The sequence below is a fragment of the Bos taurus genome, chromosome 14 (genome assembly GCF_002263795.3).
Source record: "Bos taurus isolate L1 Dominette 01449 registration number 42190680 breed Hereford chromosome 14, ARS-UCD2.0, whole genome shotgun sequence".
In the NCBI taxonomy this organism is placed as follows: Eukaryota; Metazoa; Chordata; class Mammalia; order Artiodactyla; family Bovidae; genus Bos; species Bos taurus.
The window spans coordinates 38,814,893-38,832,985 of NC_037341.1; the positions used below are offsets into that span (position 1 = coordinate 38,814,893).

Below are 18,093 nucleotides of genomic sequence, written 5' to 3' on the forward strand. Positions count from 1 at the left end.
ACCTTTTGAAGAAAGTTTATTTTAGCAGTGTCCCTATTAGAAATGTTAATGATATTTTTCTCTTGTAAAGCAAATTATGAAATAGCTAACTATTAATCGGGTCTTATAATGAGTCAGTGCAACTACTTTCGTTTTTGATAACACAAGGGTAATATGATGAGGTTAACTTCACCATTATCATCCTCATTACTTGAAGATTACTTGATGGTCCTATAAAGCATTTTGAGAATGGCCTTAAAGGAACTGTGAGGAAATGCACATAACAGCAGAAAGACACGTACACACACACACAGACATGTTCAAAAATGACGCTTAGAAGAACTTTTAAAAAGTGATTTTTTTCCAGAAGAAAGGCATTTGGACACTACTTGTATCTTAGATAGTTCAAAATTGTATATCATTTAAAAATTAATCATTATATGTTAAGCTTTTCAAGTTGCTGAGTCAAAGATTGGTGGTGTCTTAACTTTATTTGAATGGGCTTCCACTGAATGCAGCAACATAGTCTGGCTTCTCATCTAAATCTATTCTCCTCAGTTGGTAAACTTTACCAATGGAAACTTTCCTTCATAAATTATAACAAATTAAAGGTGGACTTTCTGGCCGGAACTATCATCTTTAATTAAAAACAAAATCACACAGCATTAGTTCAATGTGGATACTCCACAGCTCTTTGTATTATAATTTTGAATTATTAAAAACTCCCCCAAAGTTGTGGTAACTTGTTTTACAGATTGGCCAGTAAAAATAAGATACTGCTCCCAGACTCTGGCAGTGAATGTTCTCAGTCTAACTTGAACTGATAGGTATTTGATTTATCAATTTTAAAATGTTTGGTATATTTCAAGATAGTGTGATAATAAGAGTGTCCACTTCCATGGTGTTTACTTATTGCAGGGGCAGAAAAAAGAGATATATTGGACTTGTGTTATTTTCAATGACAGATTAATATAATGTTTTTAATAATAGATCTCAGTCTCAAGCCCTGGTGCGAGCGCTGACATAAATGTTAAGAAAATTGCCAGCATTGGTGATGTCTGTGAATCCATGAAACAGCAGCTCCTAGTCTTGGTGGAATGGGCTAAATATATCCCTGCCTTTTGTGAGTTACCACTGGACGATCAGGTATATAAGAGATTACAAAACTTTAAAAAGTGTTTTTTGAACTTTGCTAAGTTTGTGTGTTCTTTTAGTTATATTTGTAGTTTATTTTCTATATGTGACAAAGGTTAAATGGTCTTATGAGAGAAAATTGGTTTTCTTCTTCACTTATCCTGTTCTATTAAGAGGCAGACTGTTAAACTTCTACTTTAAGGGTCTTAGAAATTTATTGACTGGATAAGAGTTGATCAAGCCTATGTTCTTCCTTCTAGAAGTTTAAAAAGCTTATAATAAGGACTTCCCCAATGGTCCAGTGGTTAAGACTCTGCCTTCCAATGCACGGGTTGTGGGTTCAATACCTGGTTAAGGTCCCACATGCCATGGGGTGTGACCAAAATTTTTAAAAATAATATTAATAGAATAAAATATTTAAGGATGGGAGAAAAACAGATAGCAGGTAACTGCTATTGTAAGACATAGTATTGGAATACTTTTGTCTCAGAGGCAGATGGTACCCATTATGTCTTGGTGTTTACTAAAAGTACATAGAAAATTCTTCAGATATACCAGACCTCTTTTAGAGAGAAAACACACAGGTTGTGTTGGTGTCTCTGTAGGCACTTTTATGCAATTAACATATAAAATTGTGCCTTTCATGTTGTCAATTTTATTCTGGTAATTACTATATAAAAATTATATATTTAGTAAAAAAAAAATGTCTGTAGAATTGTGCTCTGAAATCTACAGAAAATAGATTTCAGATATAGTGATCTTTTCTGAATATATATTTCATACTTTGTCATATTTATATTAAGATATTTTAGTTAATAATTAAGAAGTTTAATTTTCTAATGTCTATGAAGATTGGATTATTAGTTTCAAATTCATTTTTAACTCTTCTAAGTAGTATATAATATTCTATAGATGTAAATAATTTGAAAATTTCCAATTCCTCCAGATAAAGCACAGTATGTAATAGTATGTAATATAACCAGGGTCTATTTTTGTACCCTCTTACCAGAGCTTTTTATCATTGATACACAAAAATAAAGAAACAATAAAAGGGAAATGTGTATGATTGTCTAAAAATCAAAGAAGGGCAAAATATTTACACACCAGAAAATAAAAGTGATCACAGGAAGTTAGCAGTTATATTTCTAGAAGAGCATTTCACCTGGTTACAGAAAGAAAATACTGTGAAATCTGAAATCATTCTTTAAATGTTCTGTAACTCCCTTCCTGGTATGAGTCATGGTTATGGACATATCATAAAGATAGCTTGGCTCAGAAGGCTATTTCACAGTGAATAATGCTAAATTGCTAAAACTTACTTGTCTCACCCCAAGCCATATAAGTAGGATTATGTTATTTATCAGTTTTATATTTTTATTATCACTCTTTAAAGTTGCTGACATATATGCAGACAGTGATTTAAAAATTGGGAGATTGAAATCCAGTAACTTGTCAATAATAGTTTTTATTTACTAACTGTTTAATATTAACAGTATACCATTAATAGCCGTGGATTGGCAGAGTCTACTATGGATAAGGGATTTTGATATTAGTTTTCAGTTACATTATATGTTACATTATTTAATAGTCTCAGGAGCTCTGTGGCATGTTTTATAATATCCACTTAACAATTTCTAAAACTGAGACATAAATCAGTTAAGTCCACTCAATATATTCATCACACAAATAGTTATTAGGACTACTGCTCAGTGTTAAGAACTGTGACTATATGGCAGGAAAAATACAGATTGCATCAGTATTCTCATAAAACTTGCATTCTTTTGGGGAGAGACAGACAATAAAAATGTCCACATTCTGAGTAAGATAATTCTAGGTGGGGATCAGTTCTATAAATTGAAATAGGATGAGTTGTTGGGGAATAGTCATGGGTGGAGTGGTAACAGATCCAGTAAATTGGGATTTAGAGATTTTTCTTGAGACCTGAGTAGCAAGGGACTAAGTCTGTCAAGATCCGAGAAAAAGGCATTCTGGCTTCTGGAAGAGCGAATTCCAAGGCTCTGAGGCAGGGCAGGCAAAATGTCTAGAGAAAAGTGAGCAAAGGATGTTGCGAGAAGAAACCAGAGTGGGTGGTAGCAATGGGGGAGGGACAAAGCACTGAGCCATCACCTCAGGTGAGGCCACGGTTGAGGTGTTCGGATTTCGCTCTAAAGACAGTAAGAAATAGTTAAAAAGATTTCAGCAGAGGAGTGATATTAATTGATGAATATTGTACAAGATATCATTTTAGAAGGTTTGTCAAGAAGGACTTAAGATGGAGGAACCAGAAAGGAAGCAGGAATACTTAGTAGATCTTTGGAATGTATTTTGGTAGGCCAGGTGAAGAATGACCAAGGTTTGGACATTGGTGGTAGCAATGGAGAAGCCCTGCTAGGATGTGCTGTGCAATTAGAGAGGGATCCAAATGGACCCTTGGTTTTGATGTGAAAAAGCATTTTGGATGGCTGTACCTTTAACTGAGGAGATGAAGATGCTGGAGAAGCATTCACTTTGATGAATTAAACTTGAAATGCTTCCTATTTGTTCTAATAGTGATGTTCAGCAGGGAATCCAACTGCTCTGAGAGTTTAGTTCAGAGTTAAAGGTTCAGTCTAGAAGGCGTCAGAACCCAGATCCCGCATACTCATTTCACAGTATCACCCCTCTTTGCTTTACTTTTGTTTGTGGGTGCGTGCTAAGTCACTTTAGTCATGTCTGACTCTGTGCAACCCCATGGACTGTAACCCACCAGTCTCCTCTGTCCATGGGATTCTCCAGGCAAGAATACTGGAGTGGGTTGCCATGTCCTCCTCCAGGGGATCTTCCTGAACCAGGGATCAAACCCTCCTCTCCTATGTCTTCTGCATTGGCAGATGGGTTCTTTAACCACCAGTGCCACGTGGGAAACCCTTTGCTTTTGTTTGTTCAGTTTAATTATGTGTAACAGATTGTGTTTGACATATATTTTTCTTCTTTAGTCCTCATGACTGCACTTTGAGATTTTCATCACTATCTCCATTTGATAAATGAAAACAAATGAGTCCCAAACATACTGGTTAACTGACCCAAGCTTAAACATGTAGTAAGTGGAGAAACCAGAATTTGAACTATAGTTTGTTAGACTCTGTTCTCAAATATCATTCACTCCCAAACACTAAATTATTCTTTTTTTTTTTTCTTTTCTTGCTGCCATCCTATTGCCTGATTAGTTTTAGAAATTTTGAAAGTAAAACTCTATTGATGTGCTTAAAATAGAAGGCTTAATAATAAGAATCTATGAATATTGTAGTTTGTTAAAACAAACAACAACAAAAAAATGTTCCAGGCTTAAAGAACACTAAGTTAATCAGACTTTATTATAAATCCTTTCATCATTATGTTTTATAATCAATTGTTAAACTTGGTATTTTTCATTAAGGTGGCACTGTTGAGAGCTCACGCAGGGGAACATTTACTGCTTGGAGCTACAAAGAGATCCATGATGTATAAAGATATTTTGCTTTTGGGTAAGTTTTTTTTTTTCATTTTAATTTTTTTTTTCTTCAAATTTAAGAACTCTTTGCCTCACCATAGTTCTTGAAGATAATGTTTTTCTATAAGATTTGTGCTTATTTGTTTTGTCTATGCATGTCCAATGGCCCAATTGCTCTAGCAGCCTTATTTATAAGACTCCATTGAATTTTATATAAACTTTGTCCAAAATCACTTGGGCCTCTTTCTATGGGTAGAATAATTTTAATTTTATTTTAATTTTAAAAAATTATGCTTGCTTGATACTTACAGGGGGTTTATTCTATATGTACCAGGCACTCATAGATACTGTCAAATGATGCTATCACTTCACAGTGGATTTAGGTGGTCAGAGGCTCTGTTTTTCCTTTCCTTTATTGCAAGGAAGTTCAGAAGAGATGTTCAGTATGCATTAAATAAAAGAGAAATGTTGCTCAATAAACAAAATATCAAGATATGTTTATTTCAGGACAAAGAATTAGTGATTTGTGTCACCATCTTATGGAATTCCATACATTTTAAGTGTCTACCTAATAATTATACTATATATCATTTTCTAATCTTCTAAAGATTAGTTTATCTCCTAGGATCTCATTGCCTATTATATGCTATAAAATCCCAAGTTAAAAAAAAATTTCATAACAATGTCTGAAAAATTCTCATAGTTAAATAGCAGTGCTGAATCAGGCAAAATTATGACAGCAAGTGGGATAAGGCACAAAGGAAAAGCGTGTGTCTTCATTAAGGAAGTACTCTGATCCACCCCCTCTTCAGTTCAGTTCAGTTCAATCTCTCAGTTGTGTCCGGCTCTTTGCAACCCCAAGAACCGCAGCATGCCAGGCCTCCTGAAATCTACCAAAACCCATGTCTATCGAGTTGATGATGCATCCAACCATCTCATCCTCTGTCATCCCCTTCTCCTCCTGCTCTCAATCTTTCCCAGCATCAGGGTCTTTTCAAATGAGTCAGCTCTCTGTATCAGGTGGCCAAAGTATTGGAGTTTCAGCTTCAACATCAGTCCTTCCAATGAACAATCAGGACTGATCTCCTTTAGGATGGACTAGTTGGATCTCCTTGCAGTCCAAGGGACTCTTAAGAGTCTTCTCCAACACCACAGTTCAAAAGCAACAATTCTTCCCCTTTACTTACCTTATAAAATTAGGCTTCCTGTTGAGAGAGTTGAGATCTCTCTAATGCTTTTGAGATCTCTCTAATCTCTCTAATCTCTCTAGAAGCTCTTTCTCCCTCTGGCTGAGTAAAATGATAACTAAATTGTCTTATTCCATTTTTTAGACAGATATTTTGTCCCAAATAGAAATAAATTGAACATAATATCACAATAGCCAATAGTAACTGAGAACTTACTGTTTAAGATATATGCCTTTAAGTGCTTTAACATATCTCTATATATACACTCTCTCATTTAATCCTCAGAATAACCCTGAGGGATATGTACTATTATTTTCAACCTGTTTTGTCGGTAAAGAAATGAAGGCAGAGTAAGTTTGTCTGAGGTCACAAAGCAAGTAAGGGATTGAGCCAAGATTCTAAACCACATAATATGACTGCTTTTAAATTCTGCTAAATTTTCTCTTACAATTTTAGCGCTCCTACAATACTGTTCTCCTTATAAATGTGAATATAATAAGCGTAGAAAACAAAACAATCTTACCACATAGTTCTAAGTAGTCTTATCCTAAATAATTAGATAATTCAACTTTTCATAAGAGGAGCAGGGCTACACTTTTTAAAATACTTTTGCATGTGTTGTTATACTGAAGATTGTCTTTGCCTGGTGAAAGAATTCAGAATACTCTGCTTTTTATAAAACCAGAAAATAAAAATTTAGCAGTTATTTTAGGCGCTCAAATAAGCTTCCAATTTCCTAATATTTTAGAAGCTATAATATTGTTATATTATAGCCCAAGACTTTCTAAGGTAGAACATATTTAAAGATTAGGTGGTCCAGATTTCTATCCAATTTCTGAATTCTTTTGAATTCTGCTGCAGATGTTAGCCTTGTGATTAGATGATCTTCCCATCTCTTCTTAAAGAAGCCCAGGATGAGAGAATTTACTGTTTAATGAGGCAACTCATAAGAGTATAGCTGATAGTTTAAAAAAATTAGCCTTGTCTACTTAAGCTTATTAAAATTGTGTCTCAGTAGTTGTTATATGTATAAATACCTATACCACTGAAGGAATGCTAGTTTACTTCACTAGAAGCAAGAGAGATTCTTTAGGTTTTGTATCATGCTCATTAATGAGTAAGGCACTAACAGATAACTGACATAGTGGAAAGCTAATCATTATATCTTGTTTCTCCTTTGTCAATAATTAGCTTGTTATTAGTCTGTACTTTAGTATTATCACCAGTGACCGAGGCTGTTAAAATGCATGTGATCATATTATCAATGTTATTGATCCTGTAAGTGTTCTTAAGTTTTTCCTAACATAATTAACAACACTACTGAGAGAGGAAATACTATTCGTGTTTCTTCAAGGGAAAATGATTTAAAATATTTGTTTATAAAAGTTTAAACAAAATCTGACAATGTTGCATGTGTGAGAGGGTTGATGGTTTAACTATTATTATTTTTTTAATGTAGGGAACAATTATGTTATTCACCGCAACAGCTGTGAAGTCGAGATTAGCCGTGTGGCCAACCGGGTTCTAGATGAGCTGGTCCGACCATTTCAAGAAATTCAGATTGATGATAATGAATATGCCTGTTTGAAGGCAATTGTGTTTTTTGATCCAGGTTTGTTTCCAAAGTTTCAGTAAAAATGATTGCAGTGAAAATTAAACTTCCTTTTATTTTATTTGTTAATAATTTTATCTGTTTGTTTATTTTTGGCTGCACTGGATCTCCCTTGCTGTGCAGACTTTTCTCTAGTTGCAGTGAGCGAGGCTACTCTCCAGTTGCCACACAGGCTTCTCACTGTGGTGTCTTCTCTTATTGAGGAGCAGTGGTTCTAGGACACACAGGCTTTAGTAGCTACAGCACGTGGGCTCAGTAGTTGTGGCCCCAGGCTCTTGAGCACAGGTTCAGTAGCTGTAGTGCACACACTTAGTTGTCTGGTGGCATGCAAGGATCTTCCCAGATCAGGGATCGAACCCACATCTCCTGCCTTGGCAGGTGGATTCTTTACCACTAAACCACCAAGTGGTTTAAAAGTCACCAACTTTTAAAATATTAGAATATTTACTCTCACACTCTGGTAAGACAGAATATTTAGGTTGCTCTTTTTATTCCTGCACTAGATGCAAAAGGGCTAAGTGATCCAGTGAAGATTAAGAACATGCGGTTCCAAGTGCAGCTGAGTTTGGAGGACTACATCAACGACCGGCAGTATGACTCCCGGGGCAGATTTGGGGAGCTGCTTCTGCTTCTGCCCACGCTGCAGAGCATCACGTGGCAAATGATTGAGCAAATACAATTTGTTAAACTTTTTGGAATGGTTAAAATTGACAACTTACTTCAGGAGATGTTACTAGGTGGTGAGTTTATTTAAGAATTTCTATTTTATTTCTTAGCATCATATTACAGTGCTTAGAGCAAGTTTGACCTTTTTACTTTTTGTCCATGATGTAATGAACTCAATTTTTATTTTGCATTTAGAAAAATCTATAAAACCTATTGGCTGGGAACAAAAATACTTGAACATATTCAAACCTCCCCTCCTCTTCATACTCAACCTCCACCGCCTTTACTCCACCCATCCCTCTTACCTCAATTTTCAGATCCTCCCAAATATGGTAAATGGAAATATATTTCTTATTGTTGGTACTTCTTGGAGTATATTATATTTTTTCTATGTCTTTCCTCCTCTAAAAGCTCACCGATGGCAAAATAAAACAACAACAACAAAAATACATAGAGTAAATAGCTTAAAAATAAACATTCTGCTCCTGAAATAAATTAACTGACACAACACAATGAGAAGGGGAAAATGAGATTTCTTTGCTGCAGTAGATGTCGGGAATAACTTAAGGAATCATTTATTTTGTGTTCTGATCTAGATTAAATTTCCTTGTAAAATCTATTTTATTTTATTTTAGTTTTAGTTTTCTAGTGGTTAATGTGTTTCTAATGATATCTTTCTGAAATAAAAGTTGTTTATGCTATTAGGGTGATCCCAAATACTATAAACTTGAGGTAAGTGATTCTTGGAATTGCCTTAACAACAGGCAGCAAACATAATGATTCCAGGAAACTGCACGGAAGGTCCATTATTAATATACAACATAATATGATACAACATTAATCTAGCCAGTGTACAGTGAAAGCTGACATTGTCTTTAATGTAGCAGTGACTCTATTAATTTATTTCTGAATTCCCTAAAAGCACTTTGCAAAAATAGCAATATTTAAGCTGTCAATCAAAACACTTGTTTTAAGGTAAACTTGCTGTTCCTGATTAAATATCCCTTACACAAGCATCTTTTTATCTTCTGTAGGTGCTTCCACTGAGCCTAACCATCTCCATCATCCAATGCACCCACATTTGTCTCAAGATCCATTAACTGGACAGACTATACTTCTGGGTTCAATGTCAACACTGGTGCATACAGACCAGATATGTAAGTATCTGGACCACTTGTGAAACACAGTATTTCTTAAACTTAACTAGTTGAGAAAATGTGAAATTTGGGGAAAGAATCTATTAGTGCCCAGAAATTGTAAAAATTGGATATAATTTCTTCTCCAGGATTTGATTGTGGGAGATTGTGAAACAAGTCACTTGTTCTTCTCATGTATGAGTTTTCTCCCTAAAATGGAGATATGAGTGCCTAAATCTTTCTACTTCATCGGTTTGGTAGTGCAAAAGGACATATAGGATGCTCCACTTTGCCTGGTAGTGCAGGACCATAAAAATTGCATACAAACTGGAACCACGCAAAGGAATCTTAATAATTAAGAGAAAAATTAAGATTAGTGATGACCCTTAAACATGTTTATCAAAACATTAAGAGCTCTTTTAACTATAAGTTATAAATGTATAGGGAAATTAAAAATAGTATTTTTAATGTTTAGTACACCATAATTTAAAATATTAAAAACACTGAGAAAAATATGAAGAGTAGTTTGGGCAGTGCTTGCCATGTTCTTTTTCAAGGACTTACAAGAGGAAGTGAGCATTTATGATGAAATTTACTCTTTTGGAAGTCTGGATTGTTTTCCAATATTTTATCCTTTGTATTTTCAATGTCATGAAATATCTCTCAGAAACCATTTGATAGGAAGTTTTTTGTCAGTTTCACTTCCTCTGGAACCTCTCCATCCTTTCAAAGAATTGGGCTCCTTATTAATGTTGACAAGTTTTCCTTCAGCTTAAGCTCTTGGCTGTACTTTTAGGGACTCAAACAATGACAATGTGAACATTTCCATGGTCAGTGTTTTCTTCTATTAACTACATTTACGTTCCATTTGAATTTCACTTCCAGCATTATCATTTTTTGTTTCTTTACTGCCCACTCTCCCCTTCTGGCCAATTCTCTTTCAGTTGTCCATGTTTTCAAAATGTCATGTGAATTTATCACTGGGAGGGAAACAGGAGGCAACACAACTACACACTTTGTTGTCAGTGTGTGAACTGAAGGAAATATGTTCGTTGACCAAACACAGTCTTGAACAGACTGAAGGATGTGGTGTGATTGGTTACTGATCAAAATGCACATCTATTATTTAGGTAATTATTTGTAGACTGAAAAAGTTAGCTGTGAAGTTTGTAAAGTTTGCAATACAGTAAAGTTTGTGAGTTTATGCAACACTCACTGTTAATCTGAGTTAACATACTAACTGAAATGTGAACCAGGTTTTTGAAAGACTAGTGCTATTTAACTAAGCAGTGATGAGTGGAATTTATGTGTATCATAATTGGGCAAACTGTGGGTTGTTTAGGTTTTCTTTAGTTCTTTGGAGCAAAAATGATTATATATATATACTAGAGATGACTGATGCTGAGGCTGAAACTCCAATACTTTGGCCACCTCATGAGAAGAGTTGACTCATTGGAAAAGACCCTGATGCTGGGAGGGATTGCGGGCAGGAGGAGAAGGGGACAACAGAGGATGAGAGGGCTGGATGGCATCACGGACTCTATGGACGTGAGTTTGGGTGAACTCCGGGAGTTAGTGATGGACAGGGAGGCCTGGTGTGCTGTGATTCATGGGGTCGCAAAGAGTCAGACATGACTGAGCGACTGAACGGAACTGAAGGGATTGATAGTAGATGATCTGATATTATTGCAGATATAACACATTATCTTTTTACAAGTCAACTCAGAGATTTAAAAAATCTTGACAAGAAAAAATATCAAGAATTAATTGCTCCTGAATTTATACTAATTTAAATTGAGTTTTGATCTACTGCCTCTAAACACTAAACCAGCTGTGTCACAGATTCCTTAAGTTATTGTGATATCATTATGCATACCTGTATTGCCTGCAGAATCTACGATAGCCCTTAGTAACTAGCTGCAGTGTTGTTTTATCCCAAAGTTCAATGCAATGTGACCATAATTTAGTGAGTACCATCTAACTGCTCCCTAGTGGTAGGGAGAGTAGAAACCACAAAAATGCCTGCTATCACTGCTGTCCTTCAGATGCAATAGATATATGTGTAAATAATGTCTGTAACACAAAGTTCTTTGAGTGTATGACAGAGCAGAAATGAAATTGTTAGAAAAAATACAAATGTACAATATAGTACATTTAATCTGTGGGTCCCCATGTAATTTAAAGACATTAATTTGGGACCATTCTATCTTTCCTTGAAGTACAGTTGACTTACAGTAGTATCTTGTTTCAGGTATACAATGTAATGATCCAGATTTAGAGGTTATACTTCATTTAAAGTTATTATAAAATATTTCTTATATTCCCTGTATTGTAAATTACATCCTATATCTTGTTTATTTTCTCCCATATCATTTGTGCCTCTCATTCTCCTTTCCATGGCTTTCTCTCCCTCTCCCCCTCTTCTCACTGGTAGTGACTGGTTTGTTCTCTGTTTCTGCTTTATTATATTTATTTATTATTTGAATTTAACATATAAGTGAAAATATACAGTATTTGTCTCTCTGTTTAACTTATTTCACTAAGGGTAATATCCTGCAGATCCAGCCATGTTATTTCAAATGGCAAAATTTCATTCATGGCTGAGTAATATTCATATGTGTGTGTGTATGTGTGTGTGTATGTATCATGTCTTCTTTATCCATTCCTCTGTTGATGGACACTTGGTGGCTTCCATATCTTGGCTATTGTAAATAAAGCTGCTATGAACATTGAGGTGCATGTATCTTTCCAAATTAGTGTTTTTGTTTTCTTCAAATATATGCTCAGAAGTGGAATTGCTGGATACTGTGGTAGTTCTAGTTTTTATTAGTTGAGGAACTTCCATACTGGGACCGTCTTGCAAAGCACATGTTACCATGTTCATTTAATTAACAGTCAAGAACAGAGAGAGGCAAACCCAATACCATACCAAAGAGTCTATGAAGTTGTTTCTCTTAGAAATCAGTTATTTATAAACTTGGAAAATAAAACTCATTAACAAAACATTGAACGCTGTAGCTAACAACTTGCAAGAAAGTTTAACAATTTTGCTGGTGGTTAAATCCTTTACTTTTTAAATGCTAGTTTTCTAGTATTTTAAAAGCATACTTGCTGACCCTAATCTTTTTAGAATCACATCATCACACTTTTCATTTTTATTTTCCCTCTTCCAGCACACTATTTAAGAGATTCATTTGTAAAGGAAAACTTTGCTTTGCTTATGGTCATTTGAAACAGTTTATATTTGACACAAAGCAAAGCATTACACTCAAGCACACGTAAAAATTAAAGTTTATGCATATTTCCTTGGTCTTTTACAGCAGGCTACTGCAGTATTAGATCCATCCTAAATATCCAGAAATAATTTTTGAGGCAAGTTTGGTAAATTTTTTGTCACTTGAATTGTATCTAAAAATATTGTTTTTGAGTCATTGCTAATTCCCATGTGATAATATATTAAAGAAAACTAGGCAAAAAGGGGCTGTTCTTTTTTGTATTTTTGAAAACTATTCCAGAAAAAAAATCAATAAAGTCTGCAATATCTTAGTCTGATCATCAAACATTTTCTATTTATTCTGGGTTATTCATGGGTTAATAATAAATGTGAATACTAAAATATTTCAAGTTTTAAAAATTGTAGAATGGCTCCTGGACTACTTTGTAATATGGTTAAAATTTGCCAATAGAAATACTATCATAGACAATGAAATATTCAAACTATAACTGATTTTTTAAATTACTCAGTGTTCTTTGTATTGATGGGTAAGGAACAGCTAAGTATCATTGTAACAATAATTTTGAAGTGACAAAGTCAGTATTTTTCAGATGCTTTTAACTACAAGAGCTTCCCTGGTGGCTCGGTAGTAAAGAACCCGCCTGGGTCAGGAAGATCCCCTGGAGAAGGAAATGGCAACCCACTCCAGTGTGCTTGCCTGGGAAATGCCTTGAAAAGAGGAGCCTGGCAGCCTACAGTCCATGGAGGGTCTCACAAGAGTCAAATGTGACTTAATGACTAAGCAACAACAACATAGATTTCAAAGCACTTAAGAGTTACCTTACCTTGTTATTATTTTTGTTAATGTCATCTAATGTTTGAGTTGGCTTTCCTGGTGGCTCACACAGTAAAGAATCTACCTGCCAATGCAGGAGACATACATAGTTCAGTCCCTGGGTTGGGGAGATCCCCTGGAAAAGGAAATGGCAACCCACTCCAATATCCTTGCCTGGACAATCCCATGGACAGAGGAACTTGGTGAGCTATAGTCCATGGGGTCACAAAGAGTCAGACACACCTAAGCGACTAAACAACAACGTTTGAGTTAGTGAAATCTAAACCAAATATGTTTTATATTATGTGTTTTTTGATTGCAAATATTGTAAAACTTGAATTGTGAGACTTGGAAAAAATTTTCTGTTAATTATTTTCATTAAAAATTTTTTTCTGCTGAGTTTATGAGAGAATTGAATGCCCATAAATGCTATTATATAAAAGCAGATGATATCTTAAAGTGACTATCAACATTTTAAAGTATGACTTAGTTTAATGCTAATAGGGGAGTACATCTCCAGTAGTATGTCAGTGACCTGATTATGTATTATAAGCACTACTTATATATGATCTTTTAAAAACATATGTAAAATAAAGTAATGCATATTGGTGTCATGTAAAACTTAATGAGATGGGCCAGGGTAACTGCCAGCATCACATACAATTCTCTGTTTCTTTTTTAGCAACTCCTGAAACCCCACTTCCTTCTCCACCTCAAGGCTCTGGACAAGAACCATACAAAATAGCTGCAAATCAAGCTTCAGTCATTTCACACCAGTCTCTTTCCAAACAAAAGCAATTGTGAGAGTATGTTTACTTTTGAATGGCACTGTATAAATGTGAAAAGTTGTTGGTCTTAAAATATCTCAGGATAGCACTTTTGGCAGACTCTTGGCCAAGGCTTCTTCATGGTGCTGTTATAAAGACAGTATCCTGTTTTCTTGTTTATATGTTCATTTTGTTTGTTGTTGCTATTGTTTAAAACCTTTCGATGCAACCAATGTATCACTGAGTTTCAATGTGTTTGTATAGTATAAACCTGTACTGTGCCTGAACCAGCTGAATCTCATGTACTACTTTCCTGTGTTGTCTTATTATTAATTTAAATCTGTAAATAATTGCTTTATGGTGATGTGATGAAGAACTAAGTGTTCTTCTTTGAGAACAGTAGATCAGAAATCCCAGATTAATATTAAATGAGCCAAGTTCTTTTTTTTTTTAAATAAGTTTTAAACTTGCAGATTCGAAAATTAAAGCAGTTGCTGTAGAATAGGGTATATTTCTTTGAAGAATCACTTACAAGCATCTTTTTGGCCCATAGTTAAATATGCCTATAAAAGATAAGAAAATTATAAATAGGCATTCCAAAGATGACTGGGTATTCCTTGAAATCTGCCTATATTTGAAGATGTATGTTAAATAAAACGTTAGCTTTATCAGTTAGGATACAGGCTAAATTGTATTAAAGAAACCCTTAAAAAGAGGCTCAAGCAAGACAGGCATTTATTTCCCTCTCAGAAAACAAATCTAGAAGTAGCCATTCTTTGACTAGAACTTAGCACATGCCCACATCTGGTTCTCAGGGACACTGGGAGTGTAGTCTTTAGACAGAAAGCCTCGTGCCAACAAAACTGTCCATCCCTGGGATTCTGATATCAGGAGACAAATTAGCCATCTGTCACCCACATATTGTCTCATTTAGCCCTCCTGTAAAAGAGGTATTATTATTTTTTTCTTATAAATTAAGAAACCTTTAGCTTAGAGGATTTAAATAACATAACCAAAGATCATTAAACCTAAAGAGGAGGAAAGCCGCACTCTAGCCCAGGTCTAATGGACTTTAAGGAGGATAAATTTTTGGTATGAAAATGTGAGCTTCTTACTGTGCTTTTTAAATAAATGCAATTGAGTGATAATTGGATATTATCCATCGTGTTACCTGTTAACACATATTTACATATAAATGAGTGTAAATTTGTTGCAACATGAATAAGAAACCACTTTTGTATCTTTAATGAATCTTCTAACTTTAATGAGTCTTCTTCCTAAAATAAAAAGATTTTAAAAACTTTTGAACAAAGAAAATAAAATGTATAGCAGGTAGATTATGATGAAAGTGCAGACAAATTAAAAATCACTGACAGCATAGTTTCAAAAATCCAGTGGACTGAGGAATATAGTTCTTTGGAGCTCCAAATTATTTGATATTATCTAAAGCTGGAGCTTATTTTAAAACAATTAACAGTCTGCCTCAAAAAACAGTGATGTCTCTCTTTCTCTCTCTCTCTCTGTCAAATAAATATACACACTGTGTTTGCTGAAGCAGAGAAAAACTGGTTTAGTACTTATTAATGATATAAAAAGGGTTCCCCACGCTGCAAGAGACTGAATTAAATGATCTTCACAGAACTTTTCAAAATTTCTAAGATTTTGATTTCATAGCCCCCACTTACCCTACAAATAAAAAGCTTTTGTTAACTCTAACTTCTTAACTCTTAAAATGGAAAAATGATTACTTAGAAGCTAGCATTGATTTAATAGAATCAATAAAATCCCTTTAACAGCTGGTACCTGGAAACTGTAAAATATATCTTTGAGAGAGAGAACAGAAAAAAAATTTAACTCATTTTTAAAAAGATTTATGCTAGTATCTCTAGTTCACAAATAAGAATGCTTTTGATTTTTTAAGATGGAAATACGTCTTTTAGTTTTCTGTTATGCTCTTAAAGATACTAAAAAAAAAAAAAACCTTTAAAATATAAAACATATAATTCATTTTTAGTGACACTTCTAACTTATCTACATCTATTTACTAAAACAGTCATGTTTTAGAAATTATTGCTAGCAAATTTGTTTTAATAACCATGGTCAGGGAATGTGTAATATAATATTTTTGTATACTTAACTGCCAAGAACGCTGGACAAAGAGGAACTGAAGTTTTCAGCATATCTTCAATATATTGATAAGGGAAGTTATTGCTTTTATATAACACAAAAACACTTATGTAACACTTTTTTTCAGGTAATAAAAAAATAATTTATTGTGAAATAATGATTCATTTTATAAATGTACAATTATTTTTATAAATTTCATTGTTTAAAATCAAAAATTGTTAGATTTTTTATTGATAAATTATAATGAGATTAAAATATTTCTAAGCTGTGATACCATGTTGTTTCACTGAACTTTCTAAATAAAAATTGAGAGAAAAAAAAAATATAGTGTGGTCCTTCATTATTGTTCAAAAATGATTTCATAATTTGAGAGATACTGATAATGTCTTTTATATGGTCACTTAATTAAATTCACATAGAGTTTACAAATACTGGTCTTTAGAGTCTAGAGCAAAATTGACTAGCACATCTTCAAATAATCATAGAGTTAGACACTGATTGAAGGGGGAGCTTCTCATTTGCACTTTAATTATATAGTTTTGCTTGAAATTTTTGTCACAATAATTAAAATAGATGCCCTAGATTGAATTAAACACTGTACACATAAATTTATGTGATTAAAACAAGGTTTGATACTACTACACTACCTGAAGTTGGCTTCCCTGGTGGCTCAGTCTGCAAAGAATCTGCCTGCCAATGCAGGAGACCCAGGTTCCATCCCTGGGTTGGAGGGATCCCCTGGAGGAGGAAACGGCAGCCCACTCCAGTACTCTTGCCTGGAGAATCCCATGGACAGAGGAGCCTGGTGGGCTACAGTCCATGGGGTCACAAAGACTTGGACATGACTGATGGACTGACACTTTCACTTTTCATATATAAATTTGGATGTAAAATTTTAACCTAAATGTTTTAATTCATGGTATCCGTCATTCACATTTAAGGCTTTTTTTGTAACATTTCTTATACTACCAAGACCAGTGATTTTATTTTTTTCACCTGGCTTTTTTTTTTTTTTAAATCCAGGAAGAGTTGTCCTGGGACTCATGCCCCATCCTGATGATACAGATCCTGAATGGAATCATCAGGAATGGCACAGTGCAGGTGTCAAAATCGAAGTAAGGCCACGGAATTTTGAGAGGACCCTCCAATTACTGAGAACATGTGTTGCCCTCAGATGGTCTCCTGGATTTCTATATGTATGAGAAGGGCTTCTTATTGATGTCCCCCTGGGTCCAGACTCAGTCCTGTTCCTCCAAAAAGGTCTGGTTGTGTTGCTGCATAGTAGCAAGGGTTTGTCTTCATGACCACCTAGAATTCCAGACTCACATTACTTCAAGTGAGCCTGAAACTGTTTTAAGTGAACTGTGGCTGCAAAATTTTCCACTGTTTTATATCTAACGGAACAGACAATGGAGTGATTAAAGTCTGGACTCTTTATCCTTGTGATGAAGGGAAACAAGGAACCCAGTTCTCAGGAATGGCATCAGTTCTCTTATGAACAAAATGCTGGGATATGGACTTGTTGCAGGAAGGGGGACCACTTCCTGGGTCCGAAACTGGGCTCTTGGCTAACGCTTGGGAATGAATTGTCTGAGGAGACACAAGTGCTGACAAAGCAAGAGCTTTTATTGGGAAAGGGCACCCAGGTGGAGAGCAGGAGGGTAAGGGAACCCAGGTGAACAGCTCTGCCATGTGGTTTGCAGTCTCAGGTTTTATGGTGATGGGATTAGTTTCCAGATTGTCTTTAGCGAATCATTCTGACTCAGAGTCCTTCCTGGTGTTGCACACCTCGTTCAGCCAAGATGGATGCCAGAGAGAAGGATTCTGGGAGGTGGTCGGACATGTAGTGTCTCCTTTGACCTTTCCTGAACTCTTCTGGTTGGTGGTGGCTTATTAGTTCCATGTTCCTTACCAGGACCTCCTGTCATAAAACAACTCATGCAAAGGGTTACTATGGCGCCTGGCCA

At 35.0% G+C, this 18,093-nt stretch overlaps 1 protein-coding gene across 2 annotated transcripts in view; it reads left to right on the forward strand.

Moving 5' to 3' along the window:
• HNF4G (hepatocyte nuclear factor 4 gamma) overlaps positions 1-16,449 on the forward strand; it is a 134,940-nt gene extending 118,491 nt beyond the window's left edge. For both annotated transcript variants that reach the window (NM_001359925.1, NM_205811.3), the window contains 6 exon segments: positions 970-1,125; positions 4,529-4,616; positions 7,229-7,381; positions 7,885-8,121; positions 9,082-9,204; positions 13,915-16,449. In NM_001359925.1, coding sequence (NP_001346854.1) covers positions 970-1,125; positions 4,529-4,616; positions 7,229-7,381; positions 7,885-8,121; positions 9,082-9,204; positions 13,915-14,036 — 879 coding nt within the window. In that variant the 3' untranslated portion in view covers positions 14,037-16,449.
• The last annotated feature ends 1,644 nt before the right edge of the window (positions 16,450-18,093 follow it).